This window comes from Cryptomeria japonica, chromosome 11 (genome assembly GCF_030272615.1).
Source record: "Cryptomeria japonica chromosome 11, Sugi_1.0, whole genome shotgun sequence".
In the NCBI taxonomy this organism is placed as follows: Eukaryota; Viridiplantae; Streptophyta; class Pinopsida; order Cupressales; family Cupressaceae; genus Cryptomeria; species Cryptomeria japonica.
In genome coordinates, this window is record NC_081415.1 from 446,018,214 (window position 1) to 446,039,034 (window position 20,821).

At 41.5% G+C, this 20,821-nt stretch overlaps 1 protein-coding gene across 6 annotated transcripts in view; it reads right to left on the reverse strand.

Annotated features, from left to right (window-relative positions):
• The window catches only part of LOC131041396 (haloacid dehalogenase-like hydrolase domain-containing protein At2g33255), a 125,507-nt gene that overhangs the window by 24,917 nt on the left and 79,769 nt on the right, over nucleotides 1-20,821 (reverse strand). For 5 of the 6 annotated variants that reach the window (XM_059213900.1, XM_057974452.2, XM_057974457.2 and 2 more), the window contains exon 5: nucleotides 17,543-17,644. In XM_059213900.1, the coding sequence (XP_059069883.1) occupies nucleotides 17,543-17,644 (102 nt within the window). Of the gene's footprint in view, nucleotides 1-17,325; nucleotides 17,645-20,821 lie in introns of those variants that run through there. The other variant, XM_057974455.2, reaches the window with a different exon arrangement.

A 20,821-nucleotide genomic window follows, 5' to 3' on the forward strand; every position in this document is an offset into this window, starting at 1 on the left:
CTTGTGAACATCGGTCTGTTTGGCTAAATAGGTTGCAAACATCTAACTTTATATATGAGACGACACCATTGATTGCAAGGGATGTCTTATAAGGGATAGCAGCAAGACCAACGAGATCAGCAATGAACTTAATCATTCATGACTACATATTTGCAACGCTTATGGAGTCAGGTTACAACCAAAGAGAATGTTACCGATCCACCCTTGGCAACTTAAGAATGCACGAACATGGAGACATCAATCAAGATGCAATAAAACTTCAGACTTATAAATCGAACTATGGTAATATTATTGAGTTTCTTTTTATCAGTACTGAAATTACTAATTGATACGAACTATTGAAGATTTATACAAAGGCAAACGAATCATTAATATTAAAGAGATGAGGACAATTATGGACTAAGGGGTTATCTATACAAATCATGAAGTAATGCGATTAAGGGGATAGACCTTAGCATAATAATCATCAAAACGATATGCCAACAAGTCCTAAAAAATAACGAATTCATAAGTGGTAGAATGATTAACAAATGACAGCAATTAATAGTAAATTGAAGTTCAACGACTAGTTGCAAAGGTACATGACTCATGTAAAGAGAGGTGTCTATATGCATAAGAATGTGACTCTTCAATAATTATGAAGAAATAAAAGAAGTAGAAGGACATTTTGAGGACTAGGATGAGCTATTTTATTTTTCAGATTCAAATCTATCTAGTAGAAAAGAAATCTACAATATAAAAGCACATATCACAAGTATATAAATCAGAGAAAGCCATCAAGATAAGTTCCATCTTTCAAATTATTCCTACCATTATGATTTAAATATTATAATAAAATGTCTTTAGAATCAATGAAAATATATTTATAAATGTATTAAAATTCTCACTTTAAGTTAGAATTGTGGTTTTAGGACTAAATCAAGGTAAATTCCGAATGGGAACATTACACAATGACCAAAAGAAATTAAATATTATTATCAACCAAGAAATTAAATGTTATTATTAATCAAGTATTACTGATATGGGGACATGACAGACTACCACCTTGTTTAGTTATTATATCTTTTAATCCTGAACACAACTTTTCTTGACTCTTTTATACATGTATTAGTAATTAATTGTTGCAAAAGCAAATCTGCCACTATGTGTTTGTTGCATAGCTAAGCAAATATAATCGATGACCTTCCTCCTAAAATAATTACTTAGTTTGTTTTTTTCTTATTCTCTATGTTTCACTTAGAGGCTTGATCCTAGGAAAATCATAAAGTCTTGTGGAATGAGATGATTTTCCACAATGTATATATGCTACAATTGTTATAAATATACAACTAACTATTAGTGATAATATTGCGGAAGGTACTATATGCAAGATGTCCTGGTAATGATAGCTCATTGTTCTCGACACCACATTACCACTTAAGTGTGGGAGTTGATTTTGGATACCATGGACACCTACCCTTCACGTGTTGAGTTATATAAATACTTGGTGTCTTAGTGTATTTTGTATGACAGGTTGGATAATTTCTGAGACGTTATGCTGCCAGAATTGATCCAAAATTGTATGTTGTTCTATTTAGTCCTATAGAGCATTGGCTCTATACATTGTATTATAAGCCTTTGTTGCTGGTAAAACAACTGAGCTCTCTGTTTTGGAGTGTGGTTTTTTTCCCGTAAGGGGTTTACCCAATAAATCTGGTGTTATGGTTTGAATTGTTTTTTATTCTATAATTTGTTTTAATGTTTATCTAAATTGCAACTGTTTGACAATTTCTAAGATTTTTTTGCATTCCTTCTCTTGATTAGGTTAGCATTGGCAACATTATTCCACATTCAAGTTCCTTCCAATTGGTATCAAACCCTAGCCAACTTTGTTATCTTTGTTGGGTAGAAGGATGTTTATTGTTGATCTATCTATTTTCAGTGGGAGTTTTGCAAAGTTTTGTTCATAACATTATTGCAGTTGTAAGATGGAAAGCACATCTAGTAGATTTGAGATGGAGAAGTTTAATGGCAACAACTTCAAACTTTGGAAGTTCAAAATAGAAGATATCCTCTTGGATGGAGGTCTATTGCTTGTCATTTCTACAAACAAAACATTTTGCTACACCACAAGTTGATTGGTATATTATGGATTGGAAGGCTAAGGGTTTGATAAGACTCTGTTTAGCTGATTTAATGCCCCTGTATGTCCATGAAGAGAAGACTGCAATTGAGCTTCCGAAGAAACTTGGAGATTTTATCAGGGGATATCCTAGGTAAATAAGTTATTCCTAAGAAAGAAGTATTCTTTGAAGAGGAACGATCTATTGCAGAACATCTCAATGTGTTCAACATGATTGTTGCTCAATTGGGGGATCTGTTGCAAAACATCTCAATGTGTTCAACATGATTGTTGCTCTATTGGGTTCTACTGGTGTGAACATTGAGGACAAGGATCGTTCCATGCTTTTGTTATGTTCTTTGCCAAACTCATAGGACCACCTGGTAATGGTTATTGGAAGTATTACAACCACTTTCAAAATGGATCATGTTGTCGCTGTGTTGTTGTCTGAAGAAATGCAGAGAAAATTTTCATGGTTGAGGCCCTCGTTGGTCGTACTAGAACAATGGAGAAAGGCAATAAAAAAGGACAAGTCGTCTAATATAAGTCACTAGGAAGATCTTAGTCTCTTGGAAAGAGGTTCAATGCAAAATGTTGGAACTATGACAAAACCGATCATTTTTGGAAAGAATGCAAGTAGAAAAAAAGTAAGAAAAATGCCTCCAAGTGTAATTCAAATAAATCTTCTCAAGAATACTGTGATGCATTTGTCACAGCCTTGGCAACACATGCATCAGAAAATGGTTGGCTTATTGATTTAGAAGCATCTTTTCACATGACCTCTCACAAAGGTTGGTTCACGAAGTATGAAGAGTTGGACGATGGCAAGGTGTATCTCGATGACAACTCTCATTTGAAGAAAGTGGTTGTGAAAAAGTCAAAATCTGATTCCCTAATGTTAGAGTGAAGTGGATTGAGGGTGTAATGCATAACCCTAGTTTGGCACAAAACCTTCTTTCAATAAGTTGAATAATGTCAATGTGCAAATTGTTTTCTCGAGTGGAGGATGCAAGATGACAAGAGGAGCTATGGTCTTGGCTAAGAGTGTTAGAATCGATACTTAGTACAAGTTGGATGTAAGCATTGTTTAGTGCAATAGTTCTTTTCATGTACCAAAGAAAAGACTTTTGGATTCTTCATCCTCACCATCAAATCGAGTAGAGAAGAAAATTGTTGTTTCTACATCTGATGCTTGTACTTTCTAGGTACCTAAGGGCGTCAATGTTTTATAGATGAAGCTTTCTTGAGGCTTGGCTATATTGGTGAGAAGGATCTTAGAGCCCTACAAAACAAGTGCTTGTTGAAGGCCTTCATGATTGTAATCTGGAGTACGATTTTTGTAAACATTGCATATATGAAAAGCAACACCATGTTTCATTTTATTCCAGTATTTGTAAATCTTCAAGGGTTTTGGATTGTATTCATGTACATGTGTTTGGTCTAGTTAATGTTCCTTTGTTATCAAAATCTGTATATTTTATTTCATTACTAGATAATTATAGTAGGACATTTGTATATTCGTCAAGAGTAAATTTGAAGCTTTTGGACGATTTAAGGAATTTAAATCCTTGGTTGAAACCAAACTGGTACGAAAATTAAGTGTTTGAAGACCGACAACGGTGATAAGTTTTGTTTGACAAAATTTGACAAGTTTTGTAAAGTTCACAAGATTGAAAAACACAAAACTACTCCATACACTACACAACAAAATGGACTTGCAGAGAGGACGAATAGAACATTAATGGAGAGGGCTAGGAATATGTTGAGTGGTGTTAGCCTTCTAGGTTGAAGCTATAGCCATTGCATGTTATGAAATCAACAAATCTCTTGCCCCTTGTTCTTAAGACTCACATGGAGGCATGATTTTGTTAAAAGACTTCAATGAGACATCTCCAGGTATTTGGTTGCAAGGCATATGCACATGTGTTAGGTGAGAAAAGATCAAAATTGGAGAACAAGGCAGTTAAGTGCATCTTCATCAACTATGGTGTGTGTGTGTGAAGGGTTACAAGCTTTGGGATCCAGTTACAAAGAAGGTTATCTATAGCAGAAGTGTGATTTTCAAATAAATTAAACCTTCAATTATTGATTTGCAACCAGAGAGAACAAAAATGGAAGGAGGTAGTTAAAATCCCACCTACTCCAATGAAAGATGAACTACGCACTCCTATTGATCCTAATGATGAGGAGACCTCAAGCAACTTTAAAAGTTTTGCAAACAAGACAACAACCTCATAACTGAATATCAAGCATGCCTTTATTTGAGACAAAACTTAGGTAATGTTAGAATAGACCTTGTAATTTTGCTTTGTCATTTATCAACCACTAGTCCACACACATTGTTTTGCAACAACCACTTCACGTCTACATCAAAAGATGGAACATGATCCGCACATAGTAGCCCTTTCTATCACTAGCAAATTCTTTGTTAAGCTTGTGGCATCTCTCACTCTATACACACATATTAAAGAATTGTCTCCTTCACTTATATATGTTTGTGCACCATTTACATGTCGGCCAAGAATTTCCTAATTCAACAAAATTCATTGAACATGTTGGCCTATAACATATTTTATCCATCCCTTCATAGTCGGCCTCAAAATACTCAATTCAAAAACACAAACTAGCCATTTGCTCAATTTAAACTTCGACCGTTGAATCCAACCTTTCGTGGCAAAATGGACAAACGAGATGCAAATTCTCCAAAGAACCATGTAGTCTTTCATCTACGCCCTTCATAGGGATCACACATTGTAGCAACAAGAAGACCTAGTCCCACAAATAGTCTCCTAAAAGGGCGCTAACTGTTGATCCATTATCTTATATCTAACATGTTGCCTTCCCACAACTCCACAACCAAGAAAAAGAGGTACCATAGAATCTTTGTGCATGCGTGGAAGCCATCTAATCGCCTATCACGCAACTAAGGCATCGTCATATTGCAATTTCACAACCAAGGGAAGAGGACACCACAACTATCTTGCAATCATGTGATCATCACCCAATCTTCACATATATCATCGCGACCATTCATTAAATCCAAAGCTTCCGACTAAAGAAATATTAAACTCTCGTCCATTCTATTAAGTCAATAATTGCTTAGGTGAATGAGTCGGTAACACAACAATCACAGGGGCTTAAGTGATAACTTAAGCAACCGGCAACGAGTAATATAAAGTCACAGAGCAGTTCAAAGAAAAGTGCATGTACCCAAGACAAAGACTTGGGGTTTAAGAAAAATGGCAATGTAGGAACTCTATTTGGACTAGAGAGCATAGGCAAAAACTGTTCACACCAGCAGATCAGAGCACACCATGACATCTGCAACTCTATGTCCAACAACACCATCCTTTTCTTGCATGTGTGATACATGAGCAACCTTCTGCAATGATCAGATCAGACCATGACAACTTTTGGACAACATATGCAATATATCTGTAGACAATAATATCTCCCTATGCAGAACTCTTCTTCAATTCTGCATCCTTACATCAATAACAACACTTGTGGCCGACACTCTCAATTCAATTTATGTTTTAGCCTGCAAATATGTATATACTATGTATTTATGACTCTTATTTGTTTCTTGTATGAGCATACCAAAAACAAACCCAACCACAAAAACAATTGTCATACCAGCCTACCTAAACATGAACTGCTTAGAAAAAAGATACTATGATTCAATGGTTAAGTTGAATTATAGGGCCAGCAGTTCGAGATAAAATTACAAGAATTTTGTAGCATCTAATTTTTCAGCATTTTTTAGATTTTCTTATTTTTCAAGGCCTATTGAACTGGATTTTTCCCTTGTAGTCCAAAACTTGCTCATAGCATAGGCTTTCTAATACATCTATGTTGGAAATTCTGAGATACATTGGGAGTTATAAAACCAAGCAGCACCATCAAAATAAACTAATATGGTCCATTTCAACTTCTAAACAATGTCCTAATCCATAAGTTTATTTCTGCTGCCAAGAGGGACATATCACCACCATTAGCGATGACTTTTATTTTACCTAGTTCTCATTTTTTATTATACAGCTACAAATTAGGTAGACTTGAGAAGAAATTTGTGTTCGAGGTTGTTTTCCCCATAGGGTGTCAGGTTAAGACATTGCATAAATGACAGAAGTACACAAAATATATGGAACTCGCAAGTGTTCTATTGATTCATAATAAGCTAGTACATACAATGATAGCAATATGTTCGACTCCAATAACATCCCAAAGACTGGAAACAGATACAATATAAAGGAGTATGGTCAGTTACCCAATGCCAACTGTCGACGCTAGCACAATTTACCTTAAAGCTTAATTACCTGACAACATCATCCCCCCCAAAACCAAAATGGGAATGATGTACAAGCAAAACTGAAACCCAAAACAACAAATCATTGGGGCGGGCAAGAGGGCGTCCCTGAAGAAGAAGGGGGCGTTGATGTCGAAGCCAACTGCGCCCACAACCGCATCACTTGATCAGTGCGATAAGCAAGGTCCCGCTCGACCACCAACTGGTGCTCTTGTGACCGCTTCACCCTAAATACAACCTCCATGAGCTCCTTTTACTTTGCCTCCAACTCTGCCACAAGACTGGTAACACGGGTCTCTGTTGTGGTCCTCATCTTTGACTCAGCCGCCAGGGCTACCCTCACAGAGCTCAATTCTCTCTGCACCTTGTCCGCTCGGGCCTGTTGCTGGGCCAACTCCATCTCCAACGACGGGATGCGAGCGGCCAGCTCCGTAGCTCTATCTGCCTAGATCTGAGCCTCCCAAAGTCAGTAATAGCCATCCCGCACAGCCTGCTCAATCTGTCTCACCAAAGTCAGCACTCGACTCTCTCCGGCTACCTCCTAACACTGCCACTCTGCTCTCATCTCAGGTGGGTCTATGGTCGGCCATCCTCGTGCCTCAAAGCACCTCTGGAATGCCTCTCCTACCCTCGTAGTAGCAAACTTACGTAGGCTCTCCAAGGCTAGCTGAACAATGGATTCCTCAACTGTGGAGGCTACCAACCGCTAAACTGCCCCCTCCATCTCAGCAAAAAATTGTGCTACAGCAGTAGGCTAGGTCCTCCCTACACCTTCGTCCTGAAGGCCCATCCGTGAAGGTATCTCCTCCTTGCCACTGGTGGGCAAAATCAGCTCTGTAGGATGCTCCACCAACTCGACTACCTCTACCTACGTAGGGTGCTCCCCCAAATCAACTACCTCAGCCTGTGTAGGATGGCGTGGTGTAGCAGGTGGTGGTTCTATCGGAACTATGGGTGTGGCGACATACCAGTCCAACCATGTGTTTGTGTCCTCCATTGCTTTGCCACTGTCCTTTACCAGCCCCATTCCTTCCGTCCCTATTTCCTGGTCTGTGACAGGTGAGCGCACTGGAATACAAGGAGTGGTGGTCATTGCAGGTGTCTGCATTATAGGACAAGGATGCCTGTGCCCGAATGCTGGAATGGCCACCCTAGGGAGGACTCTCGTTGTCACCCCAGATGAGGAAAGTGGTGTCAATTCCCCATCCACATGCAGGAATGCTAGTGTGAATAGCAACTGCCCTGCCCTAACCCCCTCTCTTGGAGGTCGTGCCACACCCGCTGCTGGCAGCCCGCGGGTTCCACGTGGTACCTGGCCAAAAGACACTGCGCAACCACCCTCTTTCGCACCAGGGGTCCCTGTCGCCACCTCTACTTCGGCCAACTCTGAGAGTCGAAAAGTAGTGTCCGCTCCAGAACACCTCGATGTCTACTCAGACTCCACACTCTCGTCTGCACTACTCTCTGCCTGTCCTAAGTCAATGTCATTGGCCGACACCACCACCAGGACCTGCCTTCTTCTCTTCATGTTGGTCTGACCCTCTCCACTAGTCGTGAGTGCGTCCAACTCCGTCCAATAGAAAGTAGCTGGCTGCAAGGAATCAATGCAGTCTCGTGGTCGCCACCCTCTCAAATTGGCTAGTACCTGTACTCGTACTGAGTCCAAAAACAACCTGATGGCATGGTAGGGCATGTAAAAAACTTTGTGCTTCAGCAACAAGAAATCGTGGGCTCTATCCGACAACAAAATTGCCCAATCATATACCGTACCTTTCTTCAGGCCATGCATCAGTGCAATCATAGGTACCATTGCATCTGACGCCCTACTTGCGCTAGTTGATCAACTCTGCATCAAATCGAGCAAGCACTACCAGATGTCAGGTTTCAATAATGTTTTCTTTAACCCTCTGCCCTGTGGTGCGAGAATCCTTGCCCAGTTGACTGTCGTCAAGTCATCCCGGCACATTTCTTTTAACAGTTGCGTTTTTTGTTCTTGGGACATCTTTGTTGTATTTTTGTCAATCTTTCTCCCTTTATTCGGAATGCCAAAAACCCTCTTGAAATCATTCGGATTGAAAGAAACTATGATATCTGTATGTTGAAACTTAAATGGCGACGTATGCAACTCTGGATCATAGGTTTTGATCATAGTGCGCAAGCATGGTTCAAATTCTTTAATAGAAAAGATGGGCATTTGTACTGCGTCATGGACGCGTGCTTTGACAAGGGCTAATTTGACCTCAATGTCGGCTAGGGTTAGGGCCATTTCCCACCATTGTCTGCACGTACTACCAGCTAGTCCCTCAAATGTCACAGCGTTCGGCGTGACTTTGTGCGTGCGTCCAACCTGCACCACGGCCTTCCCTTGGCTCGCATCCTGTTGATCACCCATTGAATCCTTTCCGTGTTGTCCTCTTTGAGTTTCCTGTAGCCTCCTTCGCCAATCTAATTTCTTCAACTTTCTAGTTGCCTGCTCCATCAACTGAATTTTGTTTCCTGGGATACGCATATAGCCAATTCCGTTATGGTGGTACAGTATGGTGGTACGATTGTTGTAGTGTGTACGGCGTGGCAAGTTTCGAGCTCTTTCCCTGATGCAATGGTGTACGAAATATGGGCCTGTAGATCAAAACATCGTCAATTCAAAACCCTACGGACTTTTCTCTTTCCCATGGATTAATTTGCCCTCGTACGATTCCCTTTTTTTTTTTCCTGTACCAATGAATCGTGCTGTCTTTTTCATACACCAATGACCGTACAGGATTGTATGTCTTTCCTCTTTTCTGGAGTTGCGTCCGTACGAAGCTGTACGGAATTGTTCCGTATGAAAAATGTCTAGGTTCGTGGTCGTATGGATTTGTGTAGTTCGTTTGGCACCTTTGTCTGTACGGGTCTCTACAAAATTACCACATACTAAATGTCGTACGAATATGTATTTGTTCGTACTAATGTGTAACATTTCGTACTTGGCAATGCTTCACGTCAATCTGGCAATGATTTCTGTCGATCGGGCAGTGATTGCTTGTAAAAGAAATATTACAAAAATGATGTGCGCCAGGCGCTGCCCCTCGACCTTGCTGGGGGCACTGCCCCCAGACCCCCAGTTAATTTTTGAGCTACAATACACTTTTGAGTTGGGTGAAGGCATCGGAGAAGCCAATTTTTTTTTTTATTATTATTATTTTTTTTTCACGATCTGGGCATTCCTGTCGTTCCCGGTACACCTTCAATTTTGAGCCATTGACTGCCTCAGTTATTTCCTTGTCGTCGAGCGTCCATAGTTTAATGGCTCTGTTTGCGCCGACTTCGCGAACCTTAAATGGACCCAGCCACTTTACCTTGAACTTGCCAGGCTTTATTTCATTGCGTTCGTTAAACTTCAGCACAAGTTGTCCGGGAGTAAACTGCATTCTTCGCAGGTGTTTGCCGTGCCATGTTTTCCGCCTCTGCTATGTCATCTCCGTCGCCCACTGAGCCATCATTCGTCGCTCATCCAATTTGTTCAAGGCATACAACCGCTCTCGGAGACTCTCCAAGTTGCCTAGTCTGTTGTCAATGGCGATCCGAAGACTCGGCACCATGAATTCCACTGGCACCACCGCTTCCTACCCGAACATTAACTGAAAGGGGGTATGTCCTGTGGTGACCTTATACGTCGTCCAGTACGCCCACAGTACCGACAGTAAGCATTCCTCCCAATCTTCCTTCTCCAATCCACAAGACTTGTAATTCACAGAGACGATTATTTTGTTTGTCGCCTCGGCTTGCCCGTTCGCCCGAGGATGGTAGGGGCTTGATAAGGAGTGGAATATCTTGAACTCCGTCGTGAGCAACCGGATAATGTGATTGACAAAATGCCCTCCCCGATCACTCGTCAATTGGACTGGAATCTCGTATCGTGTAATGATTTGCTCGTAGATAAACCTTGTCGTACTAACAGTCGAATTGTCTGGCAGAGCCCGTGCCTCAACCCACTTGGTCAAGTATTTTGTGGCCACCACGATGTATTTGCACCGTCGGACTCGACTTGCCTTCAAAGGTCTGATGAAATCCAGCACCCATCATTCAAACAGTTCCTGGGCATTGGACGGGTTGAGGGGCATAAAATCCCTCTTCAGCGGCCTCCCTGCCCGTTGGCACATGTCACAACTCATCACCCACTCCCGGGCGTCATTGTGCAGTTTTGGTCACCATAGCCCTGCCAATAGAACTTTCCTGGTCGTGGTGTCGGGCCCCATGTGCCCTCCTGTCGGGCCTTCATGTGCTTCCCGTAAAACACCTTGAATTTCTTCCTCCAAGACACATCGTCGTAGGACCTGGTCAAGTCCCATTTTATACAAAAGGCCATTAACGAGTTGAAACGTCCTACTCCTTAGTACAAGCTTCCTTCGCTCCCCTAGTGGCATCTCTCTAGGGAATTGTGATGTCGACAGATATTCCCCGATGCTTGTGTACCAGACAGGAAGGACGGCAATGCAGAATAAGTGGGTGTCCAGGAAGTCTTCATTTACTCCTTCCACCGGTTCCCTGACTTGATTCTAGATAGCTAGTCGACTATCACATGGCTTTTCCCAGGTCGTACAATAATGTTAAATGTAAACTCCTGCAGCAGCAGCAGCCATCGGCCGATTCGCCCCTGAATGATTGGCTTATTCACCAGGTACATTAACGCCTGGTGGTCCACATAGAATGTGAACGGCGTGGCCAGTAAGTAATGTCTAAACTTCTGGGCAGAGTACACCATCCCCAGGGCTTCCCTCTCTGTCGTACTATAGTTTTTTTCCGCCTTTGACAGGAGTCTACTCGTGAAATATACCAGGTGATCTAGCCCGTGATCGCCTACCTGGGCCAGTGTGGCCCCTATGGCAAAATTTGATGCGTCGACGTGTACATGGAACTCTTTGTCCCAATTCAAATATGTCAAGATTGGCGCACCTACCAACCGTGACTTCAGTTCTTGGAAGGCCTCTTCCTGAGTCATCCCCCATGCGTACCGTTCACCTTTCCCCGTCAATTTGTCCAAAGGGCAGGATACTTGAGCAAAATTTTTGATAAACCGCCTGTAATACCCTATGTGTCCTAGGAAGGATTTGACTCCCGTGACATCTGTCGGTGCCTCCATTTCCACTATCACTTGAATCTTGTCTGGGTCAGTCTTGAGTCCAGCCTTACACACTATGTGTCCTAACAGCTTCCCTTGAGGCACCATGAATCTACATTTTTGGGGATTGAGTGCTAGGCGGGCTCGTCTACATCTCTCCATGCATTGGCCAAGTGCGGCCAGATGTGCATCCTGGTTACTGTAGATAGACCAGTCGTCAAGGAACGCCCTGAAGTTCCCTACTGACATCTTGTCAAATATGTGAAGGATTATCCATTGGAATGTCATTCGCGCGTTGCATAACCCGAACGACATTTGGTTATACACATACACGCCATCTTCCACTATGAAGGTCGTTTTTAATTTGTCCTCTTCGGCAATGGATATCTGGTTATACCCGAAAAATCCATCCATAAATGAATAAATTTAATGACCGGCCACTTCCTCCAAGATGCTATCCGTAAATGGTATTGGAAACGGGTCCTTTATGGTGACCACGTTAAGGCATCTGAAATCCACGCAAATTCGGATCTGGTTTGCCTCCTTTTTAAGGGATATCACTATGGGCGACACCCACTCACTGGTCTGCACTTTAAAAATAATCCCGACTACGAGCATACGTTCGATTTCATCATTCACTCTCACAGCATAGTTTTTATTCATTCTATACGAACTCTTCCGTACAAGTACAACCCCAGGTACAAGTGAAATTTGGTGTAAGCACAGTTCTAGCGGCACCCCTTTGAGGTCCTTGTACGTCCAGGCGAATACATCCTTGTATTCCATGAATATTTTAAACGCGGCAGCTTTTAGGACTGGATTCCAATCATCGCCAACCAGGATGTTCCTTGACTCTACTTCCGTGTCGAGGTTTGTAGGTTTTACGGACTCTTCGTACCGGATTGGTTTCGTCATGTCAAACCTATGTGTTGGTGCCTCATTGACAGGAGCATCCCCTTCCGTGTATTCCCCGTACACTGGCGGAAATTCATTTTCGTTTGGCTCCTCGTCAACCTGCAACATGTTGCACCCATACAGCAGCTCGTAGTCTTCCATTTGCCAGTGGAAGAGCCCATTAAGGGAATCGGTCTCATCTTCTGAACATCCTTGGGTTCCCAGGTCACCTTCCTCATCCGATTCCCTTCCGTACTTTCCTTCGTCAACTCCGCCCTCGCCGTCCGATTCTGATTCTGACGCGAGTTCTTCACTCACGAGTTGTGTTTTCAGTTCGATAATAAATTTTCGCCCGGCTTTCTCCATGGACAGTGTGTTACGCTTCCAATTGTGATTCGCTCTGGCCGCCACCAACCACCCTCTGCCAAGAATGGCGTCGTATCCTTTCTTGGCGAGCGGAATCACCACGAAGTCGAGGACAAATGGTTGTGTCCTGATGGTCACTTGTTGCACCTGAGCGTTCCAAGAGGTTTGATACCATGTTGATTCGCTCCCAGTAAGTTGAAGGTTGACGGCCACAGTGTCGGCTTGCCAAGCTTCTTCCAGGTTTCTTCTAGAAGCACATTCACTCCCGACCTGTCGTCGACAATGGTGTCAGTCAAAATGGTGCCAAATATGCCCATTTCTACCACCGCCGGGTGCCGACCACTGTATAGTGTCAGGACCAATGGGTCTGTTGGTGTTCCGCCAGGAACATCCGTATTCCGGGTCACCCGACTCTGTGGAGTTACTTGCACCGTACATAGGAGTGTCATACGTAATTGCGGCATCGTTTCCAAGAGGTCCTTCATCTTCACCGGTACTTTAATCTGCAGCATCTGATTCAGGATATTTTCCTCAGCCTCAAAGCGGGAAGTACTTGTCGCTTCCTAAGTGTTCCCCTATGCCAACATTTCCTTCGCCACTTCAGCCTTTGCCTCCAATGCCCGTTGCTTCTCCGTGCGAGGGTCCAGGTATGTGGCCTTCTTTGCCTGTGACCGTGTGATTGCCAATACTCGTTCCTCCCTCTTGTTAATGTTGAGCAGGTTCGCTCCAGACTTTGGGCAAGTTCCATCATCGTGGTCTTCAGGCCCACACCATTTGCATAGTTTTTGTGGAATTTCTTCTGAGGTGCATTCCTTGGCAAAGTGGCCCCATTGATTGCAAGCTCGGCCTTGGATCATTGGTCGTCCCTTCGCATCATATTGGATCCAACCCCTATTATTATTGTTATTATTGGTCTTCCCCCCTCGCTGGTTGTTCTGGTATCCGCCAGATGATGCATTATTGTTGGCGGTTTGCGAAGTTCCGGCAGCCGGCTACTCCTGTGTGAAGAGAACTTGTTGGCTCCTGGTTTTCATATTGTAGGGACATTCCTTTGTCAAATGTTCGGCAATCTGACAAATGTCGCAGAAAGCCTTCTAGGGGCAGGACCCCTTGGTGTGTCCGTACACCACAGGTCATTTTCTTCAGTCTTACTTGTACTCCCCTTCATTGCCTTGAATTCTTTCAGCATTCGTTCCATATCCTTTTAGAGCGCGTGCACCTTTTTACTCGATTCGCCACCGCTGTTGCTTTCCCCGTCAGAGTCTTCATCATCGTCGGATGAGTATTTATTACTTTTCTTCTTCTTTGACGTTTTGTGTTCGCTCTTGAGGTCCATCACCCTATTATAGGCGTCGTCATATGACGTTGGGGGTACAATTTTCATCTTCCGTAGGGAGGATTTCAACCCTTCAACGAACCATCGTTTCTTCAACCCATCTGCAGGTTGGCTTTCCATTTTACCAAGCAATTCTTTCAGCCTCCGGCTGTATGCCCGTACTGTCTCCTTGGGACCTTGTTTGGTATTGTATATCTCGACTACGATTTCATTGTCATCACAGAGCAACCGAAACTCCTTGAATTCCTTCTGTAGATTGGCCCATGTGGCCACTTTTTGCTTGTCAACATCGGAGTACCAATCTATGGCAACTCCACGTAACATGGCTCGGAACTGTTGTACCCACTCATCCTGGTCCGTCACTCCGTTGGCGGACCAAATAGTTTCACATGTACGGCAATGTCATACGGGGTCTTCCTTTCTGTCCCCAGTGAACTTTGGCAATTTTTGTTTACTTGTCATCCCACCGCTGGGTCTCGCTCCTCTGATGCCTTGTGTGCTTGTACCTAGTGATCCTCCGCCTCCGCCTCCTACACCTGACCCTCCACTCGTGGCTCCTCCAGAGAAGGTTGGTGACCCCGAACCGAACAAATTGCCTCCCGTACGGTACCCTTGTGTTCCCTCAGCACCTTCAGCCATACCATCACCTTCGGTCGTCTCCCTCTGGTTGGTTGTCTTCCTCTGGTTATCCTCCGAAATGGACAAGTTCTTTAGTAGGTCTCTGCTAGCGTCGATCAAGTTTAGATTTCGCCTTGTTTGTTCCACCAACTCTTCGCGACTTCTTATCCTATGGTGGTATTCTGCCAAATTGTAGAGTTCTCCCTCGGCACCCTCCGTGACTTCTTCTAGGTTCCCTTTGGGCAACCCTACAACAGTGTAGAGAGTGTGATTCTCTTCGTCTATCTCTGCCTCCGCAACCTCTGTGACACCTCCTGGGTTCCCTTCGAGCAACCCCTCGACCGGTCGTCCGTCGGCAAGCTGCCTTAGCCTACGCCTTCATTCTATCTGTTGTCTGAGATTCAACGGTCTTTGTGCCACTTCCCATTCGTCACTTTGCATCTTTTTATTTTTGTCTTTATTTAGTAGATTGGGCATAAATCACTTCTGTACACAGCAAGCACATACCATGTACACAATCAAACAAAAAAAACTTTTATTACTTCATCCCTCGTACATAATGTATGTCACTGACATACTCATTACAATGGGGGTGTTCTTATTTATTCTCGCAGACCGTCAGAGTTCATGTATTGCGCTCCTCTCCTTGGCGCTCCCTAAATTCTCGTAGAATTTGTTGTCGTCGGTTCTCTTGGTAGATGTCTTCCCTTCGGTTCTGGAGAGCCAAAAATCCTTGTGCCAAAAGGTTAGGCAGTTGGCTGACCAACCGATTCACAACGGGGCTTACTCCGAGCGAACTCCACACAGCATCTTCTGGGACATCTTCGGCGATGGCTTCCCTCTGTACGTGTGTTTCGATTGCCGCTTGTAGGATGCGGGAGAAATCCTTCGTGAGTGTCTTTTCCCCCTCGAACAATTCGTCAAGTTCTCTATCAGGGTCACTCGTTCCTTCTGGTAATGGTTGTCCCATTATTCGTGTGCCATGTAGTACGTCCTTTTCCTGTTGCTCCCAGGTTTTTACTTAGGCAACGGCACCAAATGTTTTCCCAGTAGGATGTCAGGTTAAGACATTGCATAAATGACACAAGTACACAGAATATATGGAACTCGCAAGTGTTCTATTGATTCATAATAAGCCAGTACATACAATGATAGCAATATGTTCGACTCCAATAACATCCCAAAGACTGGAAACAGATACAATATAAAGGAGTCTGGTCAGTTACTCGGTGCCAACTGCCGACAACCGACGGGTTAACTACCGACGCTAACACAATTTACCTTAATGCTTAATTACCCGACAACACGGGCATACATCTGTCTCTAGATATTGCCCGCTTTGTATACTTTCTCATTTTGAAATAAAATCATATTTCATAAGAGTGAATTTTAGTTCTTATCCATTTTTGTTTAAATAATGATTCCCTGTATTGCATTTCCAGATTCATCTATTTCAGAGATTTGTCCGAGCAATAAATCTTGGGATTTGGATCAATGTTCCTATTTCTCCATCTCAGGAAGAGAATAGAGACAACAACTATTATCTACAGACCATGTAAAAAGATGTTGGTCTGAGTTGGCTCATAGCTGTGAGAAGAAACCATCAACTCACCAATAGAAATCCTCAATCTACAAGACCAATGATTGCATTCAACTTTTTCTAAGAACTATAGGGTGTAGAAAGCCATCTTGTGGCAGAAATCCTATGGGTAAATAACCTTATGGACAGTTTGTTGGATTTCAGGTACAAGCATGCATTCGACCCTTAAAAAACAACTGTGCAGGTGATCAAACATATAGTAGAGTATGTCGAATACCATCATCAGTGTAGGAAGTTAAGTCCATGCACTTCCCATGAAGTCAACTTAGAGCACTCTGGCAGCAGATAGTCTGCATTCTCACAGCTGTCCTATACCATTCACCCCTACCTTTGCTCTAGAATACCTCCCTTCAAACAGGATTGATATTGTAACTACATGGAGTAAGATTTGAATAGCATAAGGACTTCATTCAGGAGATGATAGAAAAACATGCTGATTAAATGTAACGAGATTTTGATGTTAATAGAGAGTATGGTAACATTATACATTTAGACGTGTTAGCTTATAAGTTTTTATTATGTATTATGTTGATGCATGCTCTTGCGTGTTAGCTTAGAAAATAGAGATGCATGCTCTTGCATGTGCTTTTATTGTGGGACATCCAGTAAATGACTTCCATATATATATATATAACACGACCCATTTATCAGACTGGATGACCTAACCACTGGTTAGCTATCCCTGAATAATCTGGAGATGACTACCCCAACATGTGACCTGTAGTTTGGGGGGGGTGGCAGAGAGGCAGAGCGGAAGAAAAAAGAGACGTGTGTGTGTGTCCGGGTGTTGTCTGTGTGTTTGTGTTCATTATAAGCTGACAAGACAAGATTATCATTTATCTCACAGGAGCATTTTTGCAACTGTATGTGAATGATTCAAAAGCTTGTTCGATAGAATGTTTGATGGAACTCATATAATATACTCATTAAGTTTACCTTGTGTTTGCAATTTGATATAATCACTGCAATTAATGAGATTATTTCCAGAATAATATTCTACTTTCTAGCTGCAAAAAGTTAAAAATTATTATATGAAAATTTCAAAAATGTTATAAATCTCCAAGATGAACATGAAAGTATAAACTTAAGATGTCTTCATAAGTACATTCCTAAATACAGGGAATCACAAAGTATAAAATGACTCAAAGTCACCATATCTAAGGTGTCAGTTCAAATTTGTTTTGCAATAATGTAGATAGTTCCAACAATGAGTTCACCTTGAAATCCGGTTGCACATTGCTAGATGCATCAGTACTGGTGTATTTCCCAGATTCATCAAGGAGGCAAGTAATTGCACCAGCACCCTTGCCACAAGCAATCTAAGGTTACAGAACCACAAACATGAGAAGAAATTTATTAGGCATCACTAAAACTCATTTATAGTTTGCATGGAAAATAAGAGATACTACTAGATAACATTACTAAAAATGAAATATAGACAAAATTTAGGCAATTGTCTCATCATTTATCCCAATATCCACTAGTTAATTTAGAAAAAATATGACGCCACAGTAAATTTATAATCATCTTTTATCAGCTAACTACAAGAAATCACCTTTTTCAACATTGAAAACGATATGTAAACAACCTTTACTGAGAAAAAAAACTAAAATAATAGTGTATCTCTAAAAAAGAAAATTCGAGGTTTTAACATGTCAATGAAATTTTTATTAGATTTTATTTACACAAATGCATGTTGTATTCATGCAGAAGAAAATCCATTTAAGAGAATTTATTTAGCATGCTCATATTGTGAACGTGTAATTTTGTGGAGCAGCAAAAAATATTCAAACAAACAGGTTACACATAAAAAATTTGAAACACCTAAGAAAAAGAAAGCACAATACAAACACTACGCAAATGTCAAGTTCCTAATAAGACAGTTTCAGCTGCCCATCATGATACATTTTCCTTTTCTTGAAAACCAACAAAACATTCCGAGAAAGACACTAAGCATATATTTTTTTTCAAGAAGATAAGGCAAGCAATAATTCTAGAAAGAGTTCACTTTTTACATTTTCAGGACAGTTGAATGTTTCCTGAAATTTCCTTATCTGATAAATTCTATACCTTAAGTTCAAATTAAGGGAGCAAAACCCCATTATGGTTTTGTCCTTTACTTTTCACATATAGAGAGCTCCGTGTCATTAAATTACATCTTCCATATTTTGTTCCAAATTTGCAACAGGCTTTCTGTCCCAAACCACACACAGAAGATGAATCAAAAATCCAGGTGAAACAAACTTCCTCCATAAACCATTACAAAAAATTTGTTAGCTCTAAGGCGTGAACCCAGCTTATTTTTGTTGTATTGGCATACTCAAGCATTCTTCTGGATGCCTCTTCTAGTTCTCTATCCACTATACCCTTCTTGGATATTCTTCGTCCATTGTATTCCTTATGCTCCTCTATTGCTCACAATCTTTTAGTCCTTTATTGAAGCTAAAATAGGCACTCCCGCTAAATTCTCTAGCTTTGTACTTTTTGCAGTCTCTTTGGCCATATTTCACCTTAAACATTGAGATCGTTTCAGATTAAAATATCTGCTATTGACCATAAGGTGTTGTAATATTTTTTGTGTATGATATGCAACCAGTTAACAGAAATCTGTTAAGATCATGAAAGTTTCTTTTTTCCTTAAATATATTAAAAGATATTGTTATGTAGTGTTCCTTGGTCTTTCTATACGTAACCCTTTGATCATGTCACTTTTCCTAATTAAATAATCAAGGACCTATTTTTTAGTTTCCCATAGACTAAATTATGGAAATGATTAATAATAATATTTTAAGTTGGACACAATAACTTTATTTTAGAAGGATGATATTTTTATTTTAATAAAGTGGCTGATTGATACTGGAGAGTCTCAGGAGATTGCAATGGCTGCGAAGAGTTCTTCCATAAGCACTCTTTGGCATCAGCGGTATGGGCATCTCAGCCTATTATATCTCTCACAGTTGGGTCAAGAGAATCTGGTAGAAGGCTTACCTTAGATTCGGCAGCAAACACATGGTGTGTGTGGAACACTGGAACTTGCCAAGCAGCGAAGCAGCATCGAAATCCATTGTCAGATGGACAATCTTGGAAAGCATCCAAGGTATTGCAGCTGGTCCATTCAGATGTTTGTGGACCAATAAATACAGCATCGATCACTGATGCCAGGTATTTTCCTTTGTTTGTCAATGACTTTAGTAGAAAAATACGGGTGTTTTTTTCCCAAAGGAAAATCAGATGTGTTTAATGAATTTCAGAATTTTAAAGCATTAGTTGAAAAAAAGTCAGGACATCAAATCATAACTCTTAGGTCAAATAATGGGGGTGAGTTTTGTTTCAGTAAAATCACGAACTTTTGCGCTAAACACGCTATCAAGCATCAATTCACCACACCCTATACGGCTCAGCAAAATGGTGTTGTTGAGTGGAGGAACCAAACCATAACAGAGATGGCTTGGTGTATGATAAAAAACAAGAATGTGTCTAAGAAATTTTGGAAGGAAGCAGTCTATACTACAATATATCTTCTAAATTGGTCTACCACATAGGCCGTTAAGAAGATGATTCTTAAGGAAGCTTGGTTGGGGACGAAACCAAAAATCAGCCACCTCAGGGTTTTTGGTTCGATTGCGTATACTTGGATTCTTGATGCCAAGAGAACAAAGTTGGATTCCAAAAGTCAAAAGTTGATGCTTACAAGGTACAGTGACAAGCATAAGGCCTATCAGCTGATCATAACTTTTACTGATCAATAAAAAAAAGGGCCTATCGACTGATTGATGTGGACACTGACTGTCTCACATTTAGTAGAGATGTGGTTTTCAATGAAGATAGTGGGCCCTTTCAGCTCACTTCTGCCATCCAACGTCCTAAAGATCAGCTCTGCAAAAAACAGCTATAGGTGTTAGGCTTCCATTAGCCCCACCTGAAGGGAGGGATTCTAATAATTCTAAACCTGAAGTTGCGGAATCAGCAAGGCATGATATTGTACCACCAGAGTTCCCTCAGGATAACCTAGATCACCATCTAGATGATTTTATTTCAGGCTGCCCAAGTCATGTTGATACACCTGATTTGGAAATAGATGGTTCTACTCTCTAACCTAAGTAGTAGGAAAAGCTTATCGGTGATGTTCAAGATGATGAGCTTGCTGAGGGTAGATCTTCTAGAGGCAAGAGCAAGAAGAAGAGCACCATCAATTTTTCTCTTATGGCGAACATTCAAAGTGTTTATGAGCCACAAATTTATTCAAAGGCAAAAGGAATACTTGAATGGGAAAAGGCCATGGAAGCTGAACACCATAGTCTTTTCAAGAATAACACTTGGGTTCTATCAAATCTTCCACTTGGGAAGAAACCCATTGGTTGTAGGGGCCTACAATGTGAAGTACAAAGCTAAAGGAACACTTGATAAATACAAAGCTCGGTTTGTGGATAAAGGCTTCTCACAGAAAGAAGGTGTTGATTATGAGGAAACTGTTATCACAAAAGATTGCACCCTTG